Consider the following 16,067-nt stretch of genomic DNA (forward strand, 5'->3'; position numbering starts at 1 on the left):
AAAACATGGTTCCTAGTGGAACACAACACTGAGGTTCCATGTGAGTGATAGCAGAGCTGTGACAGCTGTAGCTCGCCTCCTCCTGCCTAGTAGATCTATAGATTATATTATACATACCCTAGAAGGCTCCATGTGTGTGATAGCAGAGCTGTGACAGCTGTAGCTCGCCTCCTCCTGCCTAGTAGATCTATAGATTATATTATACATACCCTAGAAGGCTCCATGTGTGTGATAGCAGAGCTGTGACAGCTATAGCTCGCCTCCTCCTGCCTAGTAGATCTATATACGTACCCTAGAAGGCTCCATGTGAGTGATAGCAGAGCTGTGACAGCTGTAGCTCGCCTCCTCCTGCCTAGTAGATCTATATACGTACCCTAGAAGGCTCCATGTGAGTGATAGCAGAGCTGTGACAGCTGTAGCCCGCCTCCTCCTGCCTAGTAGATCTATATACGTACCCTAGAAGGCTCCATGTGAGTGATAGCAGAGCTGTGACAGCTGTAGCTCGCCTCCTCCTGCCTAGTAGATCTATATACGTACCCTAGAAGGCTCCATGTGAGTGATAGCAGAGCTGTGACAGCTGTAGCTCGCCTCCTCCTGCCTAGTAGATCTATATACGTACCCTAGAAGGCTCCATGTGAGTGATAGCAGAGCTGTGACAGCTGTAGCTCGCCTCCTCCTGCCTAGTAGATCTATATACGTACCCTAGAAGGCTCCATGTGAGTGATAGCAGAGCTGTGACAGCTGTAGCTCGCCTCCTCCTGCCTAGTAGATCTATATACGTACCCTAGAAGGCTCCATGTGAGTGATAGCAGAGCTGTGACAGCTGTAGCTCGCCTCCTCCTGTCCCGTGAACACGTTGTATAGTTTCAGCTGTCCCGTACACGTCCCCAGCATCAGGAAACGCTCCCGCGCTGAGAACGCACAGCACATGAAGCCACTCTCATCCTCCTCGGCCTCACGGAACACTGAGATGGGACGGAACCTGGAATATATATATATATTTATATATAAATACATGTTTAGCACTGAGATGGGACGGAACCTGGAATATATATATATAAATATATGAAAATATATGAAAATACATGTTGATCACCGAGATGGGACGGAACCTGGAATATATATATATATATATATATAAATATATAAATGTATGAAAATACATGTTTATCAAGGTATAAAAGGAACCTGGGGTAATATGAACATACATTTTAATGTTCATGTGTGTAAAAGGTCACTAACTGTGTTTTTTAGAGGGGGGGTCTCGAGTAAATATCCCCATCATATTTTGTTTCCTACATTTTCTTTTTACATTATTTTTTAAAAGCACACAAAATATCAATGATTAATTCCATTAATTAGAAAACAAATGCTTAAACCCCTCAAGGCTGTTGGCGTAAATGACGTAATCGCTTTATTCCCTATAATCGGGGGCTTAATGTAGCAAAATGTAGCAACCTTTAGCTTGTTTGGCTAACGACCGATGTAATCTACCTAAAAACGGCCGAAATCCTCGCGTGCACGCCCTCACGTGCGCAGTCTTTATGTGCATCGCTGCGTAAAATGCGATATTTGGGGCTTGATTAGAGCTTAATTTGACTTAGTTATTAAAATAAACGATGATAGCTTAGCATCCCGGACATCTGACTGTGTAATACAGTGCAGAAAGCTAGAGGATGTTGTGATCCGTAGAACCGGAAATTACATAGCCAGATTCACGCTATTCGCTCAAAATCGCCACTTCAGTGATGCTTGCAGAACTCGACTTAGTCTCGTTCCTGACCGCATCACTGTTGTGGCAATAATCACGTTAAACCACACCCTCTCGTGTAATATTGCTTAAGTGAAAATAACAGGAGGGGCGAGATCCAAGTATGACCGCGACCGGTAGCCATGGTATTTGGCGGCTCGCCATGGCGTTTGGCCGAATTCGTCGACGGTCATGAGCTGTCGTCGCAGCTTTCCAGCTAAAACGGCGACGTTTTAGGTTTCGTCGCTGCGTTCAATACTGTTTCCGCGGGCAAAGGGTGCTCGTCGAGTCTCGTCGCGTATTTTGCGACACTTTGTCGTCGCGACCTTTCGCCGCGCCGAACTCCGTGCGTCATTGCGCACGGGAGGTTCGTCGAGGAGAACGGCCTCGGCCGCCTTCACCTTCTAATACTAACATAGAACCCCATTCTATCAGCTGCCTTGTTAGCCTAGTGGTCTGTTACGCCGCCTTCCAATCCTTTGTTCATGGGTTCACGTGTTTGCGTCCCGCTGCCGACACTATTTATAAAAGCCGTGGAACTTCACCTTCTAATATTAAAATAGAACCCCATTCTATCAGCTGCCTCGTTAGCCTAGTGGTCTGTTACACCGCCTTGCAATCCTTTGGAATTTTGTCACCTGTTCGCGGCCCGCTGCCAACACTGTTTTTTTAAATTATTATTATTATAATAACCGGCCCGGTTAAAACGATCTTTCCCGCGTCACAATCGGTGGAGAAATGGCTGAGTTATGGTCTTTGTACCCCTCACAAACCTTAATCCAAAAACTATTAAAAAAGACCGCGGTTGCAAAAATTGTTGGCAGCGGGGCGCGATTCCAATGGTTTGGAAGTCAGCGTCGGAGTCCTCTAGGCCAGCAAGGGAGCTGCCAGAATAGGGTTCTCTGCTAGTATTAGAAAGACTCTCCCCGGCATGTAAAACCACCAAAAGCCACCCATTGCGCACAGTCCGCGGGTCGCGGCGAACGTCCCGCGAGTCGCGGATGTCCCGCGAGTCGCGGATGTCCCGCGAGTCGCGACGATAGCCGCAGGTCGCAGCGAAAGTCCTGCGAGTCGCGGCGAACGTCTCGCGCCGCGACGATATTGATGACGTTGCGGAAGTCGTCGTTAGTCGAGGATGGAGCTCGCTGTCTCTCGAAAATAAGTTGATTAAAATCTATGTATTGCAAATTGATCTTGCACTTTTTTTGATCAAATATGGGTCAAAATGTGTAATTGGTAGCACCTGCTGAAGATGAGGTGCCTGTCTGCCTGCCTGTCTCACCTGCTGAAGATGAGGTGCCTGTCTGCCTGCCTGTCTCACCTGCTGAAGATGAGGTGCATGTCTGTCTCACCTGCTGAAGACGAGGTGCCTGTATGTCTGCCTGTCTCACCTGCTGAAGATGAGGTGCCTGCCTGTCTCACCTGCTGAAGATGAGGTGCCTGTCTGCCTGCCTGTCTCACCTGCTGAAGATGAGGTGCATGTCTGTCTCACCTGCTGAAGACGAGGTGCATGTCTGTCTCACCTGCTGAAGACGAGGTGTCTGTCTGTCTGCCTGTCTCACCTGCTGAAGATGAGGTGTCTGTCTGTCTGTCTGTCTCACCTGCTGAAGATGAGGTGCCTGTCTGTCTGCCTGTCTCACCTGCTGAAAATGAGGTGCCTGTCTGTGTCTGTCTGCCTGTCTCACCTGCTGAAGATGATGTGTCTGTCTGTCTGCCTGCCTGTCTCACCTGCTGAATATGAGGTGTCTGTCTGCCTGTCTCACCTGCTGAAGATGAGGTGCCTGCCTGTCTCACCTGCTGAAGATGAGGTGTCTGCCTGTCTCACCTGCTGAAGATGAGGTGCCTGCCTGTCTCACCTGCTGAAGATGAGGTGCCTGCCTGTCTCACCTGCTGAAGATGAGGTGTCTGTCGAAGCAGCCTCCGTCCACCCCTCCATATTTGGGGTAGATGACCCTGCGTGTGTGACGTGACGTGACGTTGAGCGGCGCCTGGCGCCTCTGCTTGGGTTCTGGACACTGGTGGGGGGTGAACAGGCTGAACGGAGGACAGGTGGCGACCGGGTTCTTACAGCGGGCGTGCTGCTCCCGCAGGTACTCCGTTATGATGCCGTCTAGCGCCGGGGGGGAGGGGAGGTGTCTGTGGAGAGAGTTAAACACTTTAATGATCCCGTCTAGAGCGGGGGGGGGGGGGGGGGGGGGGGGGGAGGTGTCTGTGGAGAGAGTTAAACTCTGTTATGACCCCGTCTAGGGCCGGGGGGGGGAGGGGAGGTGTCTGTGGAGAGAGTTAAATACTTTAATGATCCCGTCTAGGGCCGGGGGGGGGGGGGGGGGAGGTGTCTGTGGAGAGAGTTAAATACTTTAATGATCCCGTCTAGGGCCTGGGGGGGGGGGGGGGGGGGGGGGGGAGGTGTCTGTGGAGAGAGTTAAATACTTTAATGATCCCGTCTAGGGCCGGGGGGGGGGGGGTGGGGGATGGGGGGGGGAGGTGTCTGTGGAGAGAGTTAAATACTTTAATGATCCCGTCTAGGGCCGGGGGGGGGGGGGGGGGGGGGGGGGGAGGTTCTCTGTGGAGAGAGTTAAATACTTTAATGATCCCGTCTAGGGCCTGGGGGGGGGGGGGGGGGGGGGGGGGGGGGGAGGTGTCTGTGGAGAGAGTTAAATACTTTAATGATCCCGTCTAGGGCCTGGGGGGGGGGGGGGGGGAGGTGTCTGTGGAGAGAGTTAAATACTTTAATGATCCCGTCTAGGGCCGGGGGGGGGGGGGGGGGGGGGGGGAGGTGTCTGTGGAGAGAGTTAAATACTTTAATGATCCCGTCTAGGGCCGGGGGGGGGGGGAGGGGAGGTGTCTGTGGAGAGAGTTAAATACTTTAATGATCCCGTCTAGGGCCGGGGGGGGGGAGGGGAGGTGTCTGTGGAGAGAGTTAAATACTTTAATGACCCCGTCTAGCGCCGGGGGGGGGGGAGGGGAGGTGTCTGTGGAGAGAGTTAAACTCTGTTATGACCCCGTCTAGGGCCGGGGGGGGAGGGGAGGTGTCTGTGGAGAGAGTTAAACTCTGTTATGACCCCGTCTAGGGCCGGGGGGGGGGAGGGGAGGTGTCTGTGGAGAGAGTTAAACTCTGTTATGACCCCGTCTAGGGCCGGGGGGGGAGGGGAGGTGTCTGTGGAGAGAGTTAAATTCCCTCCAATAGTTGTTGAAAGGAGGCAAATACATTGCCAATATACAGATCCCTGAGATTGGTAATACCAAGTGATGACCATAAAGAGAAGGCATTATCACTCAAAGATGGATGGAATAAAGGGTTTGCTGCTATTGGGGCCAGAAGGACTGAGCTTGTAGACCAAAGTGGCCCCTGAATTGATTCCACATTTTTAGTGTGGATTTGACAATGTTCTTAGAATAGATAGAATAGGGTAAGAGCAAAACGAATAGGGGTATGAAAAGAGCAGTTAACGAGGCAGGCCTAACTGAGGAAGATTCCATTTCAATCCACGTTGGACGTAGAGGTGATTTCTCCAACATCAGCCAACGTTGCAAAATTCTAATGAATGAATGAATGCCTTTATTGCAGACTCAGGGTCCATAGAGAAAACACAAAATCCAATAAAAAACAGTCCAAATGTACATGTTAGACAGGCATTTGTGACAGTTATAAATAAAGGCTTTTAAGCCAATGTCTTCTAAGACTAGAGGAGTATCTAGTGCAGCTTTTGACAGGGTTATTTATACCGACGATGATGCTATTCACAGACTCATGAATCTATGCATTAAGTTCCCGAGAACAGCTTGAAAAGTATTGACTCTTGCAGCCACAAAGATTTCACTTGCACTGCATCATCTAGGCTTTTTGAGTAAAATTATCATGGCATCATTATATGCTACTTGAAGTTTCTGAATACTTGCTTTTTTGTAGCTTGACCACAAGTGGGCAGTGTAGAGTGGTGTACAGTAAGCTCTAAATAGAGTAATCTTAACTGCTTCTAAGATTGGCCGCCCAGTAATAAAACCTACAGTTAGGTAGGGCTAACCCACCCTGAGGTTTAGGTCATTGTAATAATGTTTTACTGATCAATTTTATCAAAAAAATAAAGGGGAAGAAAAATGGGCAGGCACTGGACAAGATAAGATAATTTTGGGAGAGAATGAATCGTGACACAGTTAAGCGCAGCAAGAGATAATGGCAATAGAGACGACTGTAAGCGAGTCAGTAAAGTACCAAAATTACATATGAATAAAGCTGTCTGTAATCTGAATACCAAGGTATTTAAAACCGTGCAGAGCTATTTTAAATGGAAAATTGCTCAGCGGGTAATTACGTGCTGCTGCGTTTAATGGGAGTAACTCACTTTGATCCAGGTTCAGCTTATAACCAGAGATAAGGCCAAGTGAGGAGAAACTGTCAAGTATCGCCGGAATGGACGTAGGAATTATACAAAAGTAAATCATCTGCATAAAGAGATGTCCGCTGCTCAATGCCATTTCTAACTATACCTGTTATGCGAGGGCTTGATCCAAGTGCAACAGCCAACGGCTCGATGGCGATATCAAACAGAAGTGGATTCAAATTACAGCCCTGCCTGGTCGAGCGATATAGGGGGAATTGTGCTGAACGGGTATTAGTGGTCCTTACTGATGCAGTAGGAGATGTAGAAAGCACCTTCACCCAAGACACAAAGTTGGCCACAAACCCAAACTTCTCCAATGTACTAAAGAGGTCCGCCCACTCCACACGGTCAAACGCTTTGGCCGCGTCGAGCAAGATAACAACCTCCAGACTAGCTGATGCATGTAAAACATTCTAATGTTTTACATGCATGTATTAATTTATTTCTTATTATTGTCCAGCTGTTTCTTCATTCTAATGTTTTAATATGTATTAATTTATTTCTTACCTGTCCAGCTGTTTCTTGACGGCCGGGCTCTGGCTGAACGCTCCGTGGTCAGACTTCTGTCGCAGAACGCGCGGCTTCTTGCAGCCGACGGAGGCCCCGCCCCCAGGGGCGGGGCACAGCGGAGGCTGGCGCTCCCGCGTGAACACGATGCGATGCCCGGGAGGCGGGCCGTTGGGACAGGGGGGTGGGCCGTTGGGACAGAGGGGCGGGCCGTTTGGACAGGGGGGAGGGCCGTTAGAGCAGGGGGGCGGGCCGTTGGGGCAGAGGGGCGGACCGTTGGGGCAGAGGGGCGTGGCGTTGGGGCAGAGGGGCGTGGCCGAGGTGCTGGCGCTGCCAGCCGGTGGGGAGGATGTCGTCGACGAGGGGAGGAGGGGCTGAGACGTCGATGGGCGGGGCATCTGAGAATAACGGAAAGTATTAAATCCAGTCAGAGTGAAGTGTTGAGAATTGAATAAAGATGGAATGCCATGATTTTTGTATTTCTTTCCAGTTGACATCACCATATCATCCCCTTCCCTAACCCCTCCCTTTTTATCATACAACAACAGCTGTGGGTGTGGCTTCAGTTCAGGTGGCAAACCAGGCATACATAATAGATAATATAGAAAATAAAACATCTTACGTTGTGTCCGGGGAGGAGGAGCAGCGACGTCGCGTTGGCGTTCGTTGTCTGACAGCCGTGGACGGCCACGCCCCCCAGCCTCACCCGCTCCACGCCATTGGCCAGCCTGGGGGCGAGGAGGCGGGGCGGCAGCAGGGCCACGCCCCCCACGGAGGAGGAGGAGGGCGTGGCGTGGAGGGGGGTTGGGGTGGCGGGAAGGGGGAAGGGGGGGTGGGAGAGGTGCACCATGGGTAACTCCGCCTCCTTGGTGAGCGCGGTGGCGGTGGTGTGGAGGCCTTTGGTCAGCAGGTGGTTCCTGATTGGACAATGGACCAATGAGAACGGAGCATTTATAGAGCGCCTTTATGTGTTGTTTTTGGCAGCAAATTTAGATTTTAGTTTTAGTCGTTTCTCTGGAAATGTTTTCATTTAGTTTTAGTCGTTTCTCTGGAAACGTTTATTTAGTTTTAGTCGTTTCTCTGGAAACGTTTATTTAGTTTTAGTCGTTTCTCTGGAAACGTTTATTTAGTTTTAGTCGTTTCTCTGGAAACGTTTTCATTTAGTTGTAGTCGTTTCTCTGGAAACGTTTTCATTTAGTTGTAGTCGTTTCTCTGGAAACGTTTTCATTTAGTTTGTCGTTTCTCTGGAAACGTTTTTATTTAGTTTTAGTCGTTTCTCTGGAAACGTTTTTATTTAGTTTTAGTCGTTTCTCTGGAAACGTTTTAATTTAGTTTTAGTCGTTTCTCTGGAAACGTTTTAATTTAGTTTTAGTCGTTTCTCTGGAAACGTTTTCATTTAGTTTGTCGTTTCTCTGGAAACGTTTTTATTTAGTTTTAGTAGTTTCTCTGGAAACATTTTCATTTAGTTTTAGTCGTTTCTCTGGAAACGTTTTCATTTAGTTTTAGTCGTTTCTCTGGAAACGTTCATTTAGTTTTAGTCGTTTCTCTGGAAACGTTTATTTAGTTTGTCGTTTCTCTGGAAACGTTTTCATTTAGTTTTAGTCGTTTCTCTGGAAACGTTTTCATTTAGTTTTAGTCGTTTCTCTGGAAACGTTTTAATTAATTTTAGTCGTTTCTCTGGAAACGTTTTCATTTAGTTTTAGTCGTTTCTCTGGAAACGTTTTCATTTAGTTTTAGTCGTTTCTCTGGAAACGTTTTCATTTAGTTTGTCGTTTCTCTGGAAACGTTTTCATTTAGTTTGTCGTTTCTCTGGAAACGTTTTCATTTAGTTTTAGTCACATTTGTGACTAAAATCACAATAATGTTTTAGTGTTAGAAATATAGCAGATCTACAAGCTCACAACACGTCGCAGTGCAACGCTTTGTGAGCTTGTAGATCTAATATTTTCAGCATGCAACCAAGTGTAACATGACTCATACTGGATCTCTTGTCCACTAGTCCCTTCCTAACATTTTAGTCTAGTTTTTATTTGACGAAATTGAGGGGGGGTTCTTTTCCACGAGAAACAGACATACCTGATGAGAAGGAGCAGCTCTTTCTCTCTCTGTGTGTGTGTGTGTGTGTGTGTGTGTGTGTGTGTGTGTGTTACCTGATGAGAAGGAGCAGCTCTTTCTCAGGGAAGGAGATCCTGGACTGAGCAACAACGTTAGCTCTCTGGAGCCACGCTAAGGACACGTCTGTCCCGATGAGGAGAGGTTTACCTGGAGATATACATAAATATATACATAAATATATGATTATATATACACAACGTTAGCTCTCTGACGTAACCTTCCTTACCAGAGATCCTCTCGATGAGCTCGGCGGCGAACTTGCAGAACTTGACGTGCTGACTGCGTTTGTCCTGAAGCACGGGTTCCTTCATAAGCTGCTGGATGTGACCGCTGGAGAACAGAGGCAGCTTGGAGATGATCTGACGCACCGAGCTGGACCGGCACAGACCCACCAGGGCCTTGCAGGCCATGGCCCGGATCTGGTCCGCATCTGTGATGGGCATCTTCACCATGAGGAGGGACAGGAGAACCTAGAGACACAGAGAGAGAGGGTCATCTTCAGCATCACAGACCCACCAGGGCAGTGGACCCCTCATTACCATTGTAACCAGGAGTTGTAGTAGCCATGGGGGAAAACTGTTGTAGATATTAGATAATATCACAGTATTACACTCGAGGGTCGCTTTACTCTCATTAGTAGCACTTTTGAGCTGATTACGGAACTGAATGAATGAATGAATTGATCAAATCGATCAATGAACGGCACCTTGATTCCGTTGTTGGACTGCACCACGTTCCACATCTTGGTGAGAACGCTCTCGCTGTTCTTGCTGTGCTGAGGCAGGCGGCGGCGGGCAGAGCCGCCCAGGAACTTCCCCATGCTGGAGAGGCGTTTGTCTGGAGCGCACACGCAGTTACTGACCACCTGCAGCGCGGACTTCTGGATCTCTGCGTCGTTCACAAACACCTCGCCCTCCGCCACGACGAGCACTATGGACATACCTGAGGGGAGGAGATACACTAGGTAAATATAAACACCTCCCCCTCTGCTACCACCAGGACTATAGACACACCTGAGGGGAGGAGATACACTAGGTAAATATATACACCTCTCCCTCTGCTACCACCAGGACTATAGACTAAGGTTGGGCGATATGCCAATCTTTTTCAATCGCCCATCGTCTGTCCAAAAATCGCCGATGGACGATATATTCGTGTCATAAAAGTAAAGTGAGAACAGCTCACTACAGGTCGCAAAAAAGCCAGATCTACAAGCTCTCAAGGCGCCGCGTCCTGCCTGTTTTTGCAGCGCCGTTCGCTACGCGTTGAGAGCTTGTAGATCCGTCTATTTTTGCAGCGCAGCTGCGCAGCCCGCGCAGCCAGGGTAACAAAATAAAAAATAAGTTACAGGTGGAGATGAAGTGAAGTTGGAACGGACAAGCAGCTGCAAGCCAAGCTAACATCACAACCACTTTCTGGTGACAGTGTTGTTAGCCGCAGCAACATGTAGCCTGCCCTGGTAACTTCTCCTCCTCCCCGGAGAACTCTTGCCTCCCCGCACCATCGGAGGCTCGGAGCGCTGCTGCTGATCCACAAGCCCTCAAGGCATCGCGTCCTGCCTGTTTTTGCAGCGCCGTTCGCTACGCGTTGAGAGCTTGTAGATCTGTCTATTTTTGCAGCGCTGGTGTCGGGGTTCGTTCACGTTGTCAAAAAAAAAAAAAAACTAGATTACAGGCGGAGATGAACAATCAGTAGTGGGTTGAATCAGTAGCTACACGCTAAGCTAAGCGCTAAGCTAACGATCCCCGAGCCTACACTAACACTAGCAGCCTGTTTTTTATTTTCCCCCCGACTTCACGGGTGGCGCATTGGGATTGTGATGAGACACGAGACAGCAGTGTGCATTCTGTTGTGACTGTATATTATTAAACTGCATGGGTCTGGACTCCGGAGCATAAACAACATGCTACCACCAGGACTATAGACACACCTGAGAGGAGGAGATACACTAGGTAAATATAAACACCTCTCCGTCTGCTACCACCAGGACTATAGACACACCTGAGGAGATACACTAGGTAAATATAAACACCTCTCCCTCTGCTACCACCAGGACTATAGACACACCTGAGAGGAGATACACTAGGTAAATATAAACACCTCCCCCTCTGCTACCACCAGGACTATAGACACACCTGAGAGGAGATACACTAGGTAAATATAAACACCTCTCCCTCTGCTACCACCAGGACTATAGACACACCTGAGGAGATACACTAGGTAAATATAAACACCTCTCCCTCTGCTACCACCAGGACTATAGACACACCTGAGAGGAGGAGATACACTAGGTAAATATAAACACCTCTCCCTCTGCTACCACCAGGACTATAGACACACCTGAGGAGATACACTAGGTAAATATAAACACCTCTCCCTCTGCTACCACCAGGACTATAGACACACCTGAGAGGAGGAGATACACTAGGTAAATATAAACACCTCTCCCTCTGCTACCACCAGGACTATAGACACACCTGAGGAGATACACTAGGTAAATATAAACACCTCTCCCTCTGCTACCACCAGGACTATAGACACACCTGAGGAGATACACTAGGTAAATATATACACCTCTCCCTCTGCTACCACCAGGACTATAGACACACCTGAGGAGATACACTAGGTAAATATAAACACCTCTCCCTCTGATACCACCAGGACTATAGACACACCTGAGAGGAGGATACACTAGGTAAATATAAACACCTCTCCCTCTGCTACCACCAGGACTATAGACACACCTGAGAGGAGGAGATACACTAGGTAAATATAAACACCTCCCCCTCTGCTACCACCAGGACTATAGACACACCTGAGAGGAGGAGATACACTAGGTAAATATAAACACCTCCCCCTCTGCTACCACCAGGACTATAGACACACCTGAGGAGATACACTAGGTAAATATAAACACCTCCCCCTCTGCTACCACCAGGACTATAGACACACCTGAGAGGAGGAGATACACTAGGTAAATATAAACACCTCTCCCTCTGCTACCACCAGGACTATAGACACACCTGAGAGGAGGAGATACACTAGGTAAATATAAACACCTCCCCCTCTGCTACCACCAGGACTATAGACACACCTGAGAGGAGGAGATACACTAGGTAAATATAAACACCTCTCCCTCTGCTACCACCAGGACTATAGACACACCTGAGAGGAGGAGATACACTAGGTAAATATAAACACCTCTCCCTCTGCTACCACCAGGACTATAGACACACCTGAGGAGATACACTAGGTAAATATAAACACCTCTCCCTCTGATACCACCAGGATGATAGACACACCTGAGGAGATACACTAGGTAAATATAAACACCTCTCCCTCTGCTACCACCAGGACTATAGACACAGAGGAGGAGATACACTAGGTAAATATAAACACCTCTCCCTCTGCTACCACCAGGACTATAGACACACCTGAGGGGAGGAGATACACTAGGTAAATATAAACACCTCTCCCTCTGCTACCACCAGGACTATAGACACACCTGAGAGGAGATACACTAGGTAAATATAAACACCTCTCCCTCTGCTACCACCAGGACTATAGACACACCTGAGAGGAGGAGATACACTAGGTAAATATAAACACCTCTCCCTCTGCTACCACCAGGACTATAGACACACCTGAGAGGAGATACACTAGGTAAATATAAACACCTCTCCCTCTGATACCACCAGGACTATAGACACACCTGAGGGGAGGAGATACACTAGGTAAATATAAACACCTCTCCCTCTGCTACCACCAGGACTATAGACACACCTGAGAGGAGATACACTAGGTAAATATAAACACCTCTCCCTCTGCTACCACCAGGACTATAGACACACCTGAGGAGATACACTAGGTAAATATAAACACCCCTCCCTCTGCTACCACCAGGACTATAGACACACCTGAGGAGATACACTAGGTAAATATAAACACCTCTCCCTCTGCTACCACCAGGACTATAGACACACCTGAGGGGAGGAGATACACTAGGTAAATATAAACACCTCTTCCTCTGATACCACCAGGACTATAGACACACCTGAGAGGAGGAGATACACTAGGTAAATATAAACACCTCTCCCTCTGCTACCACCAGGACTATAGACACACCTGAGGAGATACACTAGGTAAATATAAACACCTCTCCCTCTGCTACCACCAGGACTATAGACACACCTGAGGAGATACACTAGGTAAATATAAACACCTCCCCCTCTGCTACCACCAGGACTATAGACACACCTGAGGAGATACACTAGGTAAATATAAACACCTCTCCCTCTGCTACCACCAGGACTATAGACACACCTGAGAGGAGGAGATACACTAGGTAAATATAAACACCTCTCCCTCTGATACCACCAGGACTATAGACACACCTGAGAGGAGATACACTAGGTAAATATAAACACCTCCCCCTCTGCTACCACCAGGACTATAGACACACCTGAGGAGATACACTAGGTAAATATAAACACCTCTCCCTCTGCTACCACCAGGACTATAGACACACCTGAGAGGAGGAGATACACTAGGTAAATATAAACACCTCTCCCTCTGCTACCACCAGGACTATAGACACACCTGAGAGGAGGAGATACACTAGGTAAATATAAACACCTCTCCCTCTGCTACCACCAGGACTATAGACACACCTGAGAGGAGATACACTAGGTAAATATAAACACCTCTCCCTCTGATACCACCAGGACTATAGACACACCTGAGGGGAGGAGATACACTAGGTAAATATAAACACCTCTCCCTCTGCTACCACCAGGACTATAGACACACCTGAGAGGAGATACACTAGGTAAATATAAACACCTCTCCCTCTGCTACCACCAGGACTATAGACACACCTGAGGAGATACACTAGGTAAATATAAACACCCCTCCCTCTGCTACCACCAGGACTATAGACACACCTGAGGAGATACACTAGGTAAATATAAACACCTCTCCCTCTGCTACCACCAGGACTATAGACACACCTGAGGGGAGGAGATACACTAGGTAAATATAAACACCTCTTCCTCTGATACCACCAGGACTATAGACACACCTGAGAGGAGGAGATACACTAGGTAAATATAAACACCTCTCCCTCTGCTACCACCAGGACTATAGACACACCTGAGGAGATACACTAGGTAAATATAAACACCTCTCCCTCTGCTACCACCAGGACTATAGACACACCTGAGGAGATACACTAGGTAAATATAAACACCTCCCCCTCTGCTACCACCAGGACTATAGACACACCTGAGGAGATACACTAGGTAAATATAAACACCTCTCCCTCTGCTACCACCAGGACTATAGACACACCTGAGAGGAGGAGATACACTAGGTAAATATAAACACCTCTCCCTCTGATACCACCAGGACTATAGACACACCTGAGAGGAGATACACTAGGTAAATATAAACACCTCCCCCTCTGCTACCACCAGGACTATAGACACACCTGAGGAGATACACTAGGTAAATATAAACACCTCTCCCTCTGCTACCACCAGGACTATAGACACACCTGAGAGGAGGAGATACACTAGGTAAATATAAACACCTCTCCCTCTGCTACCACCAGGACTATAGACACACCTGAGGAGATACACTAGGTAAATATAAACACCTCTCCCTCTGCTACCACCAGGACTATAGACACACCTGAGAGGAGGAGATACACTAGGTAAATATAAACACCTCCCCCTCTGCTACCACCAGGACTATAGACACACCTGAGAGGAGATACACTAGGTAAATATAAACACCTCTCCCTCTGCTACCACCAGGACTATAGACACACCTGAGGAGATACACTAGGTAAATATAAACACCTCTCCCTCTGCTACCACCAGGACTATAGACACACCTGAGAGGAGGAGATACACTAGGTAAATATAAACACCTCTCCCTCTGCTACCACCAGGACTATAGACACACCTGAGAGGAGATACACTAGGTAAATATAAACACCTCTCCCTCTGCTACCACCAGGACTATAGACACACCTGAGAGGAGATACACTAGGTAAATATAAACACCCCTCCCTCTGCTACCACCAGGACTATAGACACACCTGAGGAGATACACTAGGTAAATATAAACACCTCTCCCTCTGCTACCACCAGGACTATAGACACACCTGAGGAGATACACTAGGTAAATATAAACACCTCTCCCTCTGCTACCACCAGGACTATAGACACACCTGAGAGGAGGAGATACACTAGGTAAATATAAACACCTCTCCCTCTGCTACCACCAGGACTATAGACACACCTGAGAGGAGATACACTAGGTAAATATAAACACCTCCCCCTCTGCTACCACCAGGACTATAGACACACCTGAGGAGATACACTAGGTAAATATAAACACCCCTCCCTCTGCTACCACCAGGACTATAGACACACCTGAGGAGATACACTAGGTAAATATAAACACCTCCCCCTCTGCTACCACCAGGACTATAGACACACCTGAGGAGATACACTAGGTAAATATAAACACCTCTCCCTCTGCTACCACCAGGACTATAGACACACCTGAGAGGAGGAGATACACTAGGTAAATATAAACACCTCTCCCTCTGCTACCACCAGGACTATAGACATACCTGAGGAGATACACTAGGTAAATATAAACACCTCTCTCTCTGCTACCACCAGGACTATAGACACACCTGAGAGGAGGAGATACACTAGGTAAATATAAACACCTCTCCCTCTGCTACCACCAGGACTATAGACACACCTGAGGAGATACACTAGGTAAATATAAACACCTCTCCCTCTGCTACCACCAGGACTATAGACACACCTGAGAGGAGGAGATACACTAGGTAAATATAAACACCTCTCCCTCTGCTACCACCAGGACTATAGACACACCTGAGGAGATACACTAGGTAAATATAAACACCTCTCCCTCTGCTACCACCAGGACTATAGACACACCTGAGAGGAGGAGATACACTAGGTAAATATAAACACCTCTCCCTCTGCTACCACCAGGACTATAGACACACCTGAGGAGATACACTAGGTAAATATAAACACCTCCCCCTCTGCTACCACCAGGACTATAGACACACCTGAGAGGAGGAGATACACTAGGTAAATATAAACACCTCCCCCTCTGCTACCACCAGGACTATAGACACACCTGAGAGGAGGAGATACACTAGGTAAATATAAACACCTCTCCCTCTGCTACCACCAGGACTATAGACACACCTGAGAGGAGGAGATACACTAGGTAAATATAAACACCTCTCCCTCTGCTAC

General features: G+C 47.9%; 1 protein-coding gene across 1 annotated transcript in view; it reads right to left on the reverse strand.

The window, feature by feature from the left end:
• dcaf1 (ddb1 and cul4 associated factor 1) overlaps positions 1-16,067 on the reverse strand; it is a 101,689-nt gene that overhangs the window by 23,454 nt on the left and 62,168 nt on the right. Inside the window, exons 16-22 of the mRNA XM_079530794.1 lie at positions 9,461-9,696; positions 8,981-9,224; positions 8,790-8,901; positions 7,262-7,556; positions 6,640-7,037; positions 3,638-3,886; positions 784-982 (exon numbers count right to left, since the gene is read on the reverse strand). Coding sequence (XP_079386920.1) covers positions 784-982; positions 3,638-3,886; positions 6,640-7,037; positions 7,262-7,556; positions 8,790-8,901; positions 8,981-9,224; positions 9,461-9,696 — 1,733 coding nt within the window. The remainder of the gene's footprint in view (positions 1-783; positions 983-3,637; positions 3,887-6,639; positions 7,038-7,261; positions 7,557-8,789; positions 8,902-8,980; positions 9,225-9,460; positions 9,697-16,067) is intronic.

Source organism: Electrona antarctica (assembly GCF_951216825.1).
Source record: "Electrona antarctica genome assembly, contig: scaffold_56, whole genome shotgun sequence".
NCBI lineage: Eukaryota > Metazoa > Chordata > Actinopteri > Myctophiformes > Myctophidae > Electrona > Electrona antarctica.